Source organism: Triticum aestivum, chromosome 5B, assembly GCF_018294505.1.
Source record: "Triticum aestivum cultivar Chinese Spring chromosome 5B, IWGSC CS RefSeq v2.1, whole genome shotgun sequence".
NCBI classification, from domain to species: domain Eukaryota; kingdom Viridiplantae; phylum Streptophyta; class Magnoliopsida; order Poales; family Poaceae; genus Triticum; species Triticum aestivum.
In genome coordinates, this window is record NC_057807.1 from 480,496,883 (window position 1) to 480,501,372 (window position 4,490).

Sequence of the window (4,490 nt, forward strand, 5' to 3'; positions counted from 1 at the left end):
CGGCCTCGAGCTCGCCTCCGCTCAGGTAGACCTCGGCCTCCACTCTTTGATTATTATTGGCCAATTGGAAATAGGCAATGCGTGACACACTAACTAGCCTGCCTGCCTGCCATGTTAATTCGACAAATTGACGAGTGCCCCGTGATCAACAGAATCAAAATCATGTGTTGACCTGTTATAAAACTTCATGATATCCGCCAGCTGCTATACAGGCACGAAAGGCTTACTCATTTGTTGTGCTATGTTTTGCAGTTTAGCTGGACTTACGAGCTCGGGAAAATTATGTTTAAGAATACATTCCAGTCTGGGTTTCTATCGATTCTCTACAGCCTTGGGTATGTAGCATGGTGGCCTTGTATTGGTCTCACTGATTTCTTTTCTTTAGTCTGGATCCCTCATGTCTTGTGTTTTCCCCTGTGTTATTTGGTCAGGACCAAGCCGTTGCAGATATGGGACAAGGAAGGTGAGTCAGTAATGCCTGGGGTTCTCTAAATTTCAGTTTTTACTCCTATGCTGTAGAATGTAGATACTTCTGCCCTGGCAACCTAAAGCATTATTTGCTTCTTACAGCAAAGGCAGGTCTGGTATAGTTAATTTGCAAGCTGTTAGTCTTTTGATGAATGCCTTCTGTTGTGTTTATGGTGGAATGTTCTGCTTCTCAGCATGCTAACTACCTATTTGAGACCTGAGCCTGTTTTTACTATGATGATTTGGGTGTAGCTATGGATAACATAATAATATTGTATATTGACCAGTTAAGGACAGTGGACTTACTTTCGAGTATGTGTTTACATGTGCTTCAGGCTGTAATTTACCTTCTGCTGCACGAAATTAAATACATCTGATTGTGATCAATCATGATCTAAATGCCATTGTGTCAACTTCTGAATATTTTCATCTTTATAAACATTGTCAGGTTCAGTTACTTAATACCTCGTCTGCTATGCAGTTGTTGATGGGCACATTAAAAGACCCCAGGATGAAGATATTAAGTCTAACGTTCTTGAAATTGTTGGAACAAATGTGCAATCAACGTATATCACTTGCCCAGCTGACCCTGCTGCCACTCTTGGAATTAAGCTTCCATTTCTTGCCCTCGTTGTGAAGAATCTTAAAAAATACTTCACATTTGAGGTCCAAGTTTTGGATGACAAGAATGTTCGCCGACGATTCCGAGCATCAAATTTTCAAGTCTGTAAGAGCTATGGTTCCATAATCGTTTCTGTAGAAGTAAATTCTGTGCGGTGCTTAACTGCTTATTGCTTATCTATTAGATTTGAAAGTGTTCCTTCACTGTGCCTTTCCTCATGTTCGTTTGATTTGTATTTGTTAATTTAATTGTTATCAAATGCTTTTTGCTGTTAAATCCATTGGTTGAGTTTTCACTGTATTAGTATTAATAACTGCTACTTACGATGTATCTATTAGATTTGAAAGTGTTCCTTCACTGTGCCTCTCCTCATGTTCTTTTGATCTGTATCTGTTAATTTAAGCGTTATCAAGTGCATTTTACTGTTAAATCCATTGGTTGAGCTTTCACTGTATTGGTATTAATAACTGCTACCTACAATATTCTAGTGCATACCTTGAAGTAGTACTATTTCTGTTAACTTTGCAAACTACTCCCTCCGTCACATTTTAGTATTAGATACATCCGTATCTAGACAAATCTAAGACAAGAATTTTGGGACGGAGGGAGTAGATTATTTCTTTGAGCAATGCCAATATGGCATCAACCCGTGCAGAAGTTGTTTATTTCAATTTTACCCTTGGAAACAAAAGATGAACTCGTCAGCTTCATACTCAGATAAACCTCAGGTCATTATATATCTGTTAATGCTCTTCTACAATTGGCCCTTTTTTTGCGGGTTGGCACAGATGTCCATGAACTTGGTGTGTATATGTGTTTTTATTAATTTTAACTTGTGTGTATGATATGGTCGTGACAATTATGCATTGTGATGTGCTTGATTCCTACTAGGAAGTGTAGTGTTTGATGTGGTTTCTTTTCCAACATATAGATTTATGTCTTCCAGGCATGCCTGTTTTTTTGCAATTTTTATTTAGATTTGAAATGCATAGGTCATGGATGTCTATGTTCTGTTCGTGCAACCACTGTGTACTACTCCCTCCGTCCCATAATGTAAGAAGTTTTTTGACACTACATTAGTGTCAAAAAACGTCTTACATTATGGGACGGAGGGAGTAACTTGTAGTGATATACATTCTTTGTGCAGTCTGTCACAAGGGTAAAGCCATACATATGCACGATGCCTTTGAAGCTTGACGATGGCTGGAACAACATCCAGTTGAATCTCTTGGACCTGACAAAAAGAGCCTATGGCACAAACTACGTCGAGACGCTCCGCGTGCAAGTCCATGCAAACTGCCGGCTCCGTAGGGTCTACTTCTCCGACCGCCTCTACTCGGAAGAGGAGCTGCCGGCCGAGTTCAAGCTCTACCTTCCAATTCAGGTGAGTACTGTGCAATGAGGACACCCTTCTGTTATAGAACACCACTACTTGCTCACACAATCCTTCCTTTTATATGAACTTCAGAAATCATAGGGCTCAGACCAAGATGGATGGTTGTGAGTCGTAACTTCCCTTGGAGCCCAGGCGACATCGACGCATTTCACCTCAGCGTCCATCAGCGTGTAACTATGCGTAAAGTATCAGAATGTTTAATGGATGTATCTGGATGTACGCTAATTGTTGTATGGAAGACCTGTGTAAAACTGTTGCTAATTGAACCTCCACTGCTGCTGTACCTGCTTGTCCAAATGCATCGTTAACAGCATGCCCAGAGTGGCCACCCTCTAGTTCACTGCCTCTACGACTACGCCATGATCATGTTGATTCGTACCTCAACATGATATTATAACAAAGATAAATAACACGCCTTACTACTCAACATAAATATCGAATGGGGCACAACCCACTGTAACGGCTGATGATCCACCAAGAAAATAAATGGAGAAAAGAAAAACCGTAGGCTCTCAGCGGTGCTGGAAATCGAAGCAGTCAACACTCAGATACGGGAGGTGTTTTTTTTCTTTTTTTTTGATACATAAACAAAAAGGATACAGAATACATATACTGTAGACCTGGGCCGATTTTCGATCGGGCCTGGTCCGGTATCTCCGTGGGCCCACCTGCGCGGCTGTATGGGAGATTGGTTCGGTACGCTGTTGTACGGACACTCTCGAGGCCTCTATTGTCTAAAAAATAAACTCTCGAGGCCTCTCCCCCGCTGTGCCATCGATCTGCATAAATCCCTCGCCGGAGCGCACTCCCTCCGCTGCCGTGGCTCTCCAGTGGGGGAGAGTCTCCACGCACATTGGGCGTATTTCTCCATCCTCGTCGCGTCACCGTCGACGTCAGTGAGCAGGGGAGGCGGCCACCGTGAGAGGAGGAGGGGGACGAGGAGCACTGGGGTCGCGCGTCGGCACATCTCCGTTGCACCCCACGCCGGGGACCCGTGCGGAAGCGAAGGGCCGAAGGGGATGCGCGCCGGAGCGGCAGGGGACGCCGACCGGCTCTGTTACGGGTAAGACGGATACTGCTGCATCTTTTTAGTCCCACATCGCCGATCTACAAGACTTTGCACCGATTTAAAAGTGCTTCCCTCAGCCAGGCTATCAGCAAGTAGTAATAGAGTAGAGGTAGATAGAGTATAGGGTATAGATACGGTAGTGTGTAGAGGGTCTAGGGTTACAGGGGCGCAGGTACAGGGGGGAGGTATGCCTGAGGCGCAGGTAAAGGGGGGGAACTATGCCCCGGGGGACAGTGGGGGCGGGGGTAGGGGGGAGGTATGCCCGGCGGCGGAGCCGGGCAGCGGGGTAGAGAGGGTGGAGGGTGTATATGCCCGGCGGCGGAGCCAGGCTATAGGGGTGGAGAGGGGAGGGGTATGCCCGGTGAGTCATCTTTGATGATTCCGGTTATTCAAGTGCTCACAGTGAGCAAAGGTGTAATCACACTATGCCAATTCTTGTGTTCTATCTCCAAAAAAAAGCAGTATGTATGCTACCAATACAAAAAAAGGACATGTCCTTTGCTGAAATATTGTTCTATTTAACACGACATATCATAATCAGGATGAGATGCATTGCAATATACTCTATAAACATTGATAAATTGTAATCATCAGGACCCTTTAGTTTAATAAGTTTAGAAGCAGACCTTGTTATGAGCACACTATAAGTAGATCATTAGGTTACAAGCATTCAAGAGTTTAAAAATGCTAAACTTTGTGTCAAGTAAATAGACCCAAAAGACAACCAAAATGCCAAGAATTTCAGTTTATATGGTAATCACGTACTTGTGAAATACAAAAAAAAGGACATGTCCTTTGCTGAAATATTGTTCTATTTAACACGACATATCATAATCAGGATGAGATGCATTGGAATATACTCTATAAACATTGATAAATTGTAATCATCAGGACCCTTTAGTTTAATAAGTTTAGAAGCATTCAGACCTTGTTAT

General features: G+C 43.3%; 1 protein-coding gene and 1 long non-coding RNA gene across 2 annotated transcripts in view; one reads left to right on the plus strand and one right to left on the minus strand.

Moving 5' to 3' along the window:
* Positions 1 to 282: 282 nt before the first annotated feature.
* Positions 283 to 2,769, plus strand: LOC123112626 (cilia- and flagella-associated protein 20; the record flags this gene model as incomplete). The annotated part of the gene is given in 5 exon segments (XM_044533669.1): positions 283 to 335; positions 432 to 463; positions 950 to 1,191; positions 2,238 to 2,474; positions 2,559 to 2,769. Coding segments are annotated over 5 exon segments (573 nt in total). The 3' UTR covers positions 2,568 to 2,769.
* Positions 2,770 to 4,255: 1,486 nt separating this feature from the next.
* LOC123116526 (uncharacterized) overlaps positions 4,256 to 4,490 on the minus strand; it is a 5,906-nt gene continuing 5,671 nt past the window's right edge. The window contains exon 3 of the long non-coding RNA XR_006457106.1: positions 4,256 to 4,482. This is a non-coding gene — a long non-coding RNA (uncharacterized lncRNA). The remainder of the gene's footprint in view (positions 4,483 to 4,490) is intronic.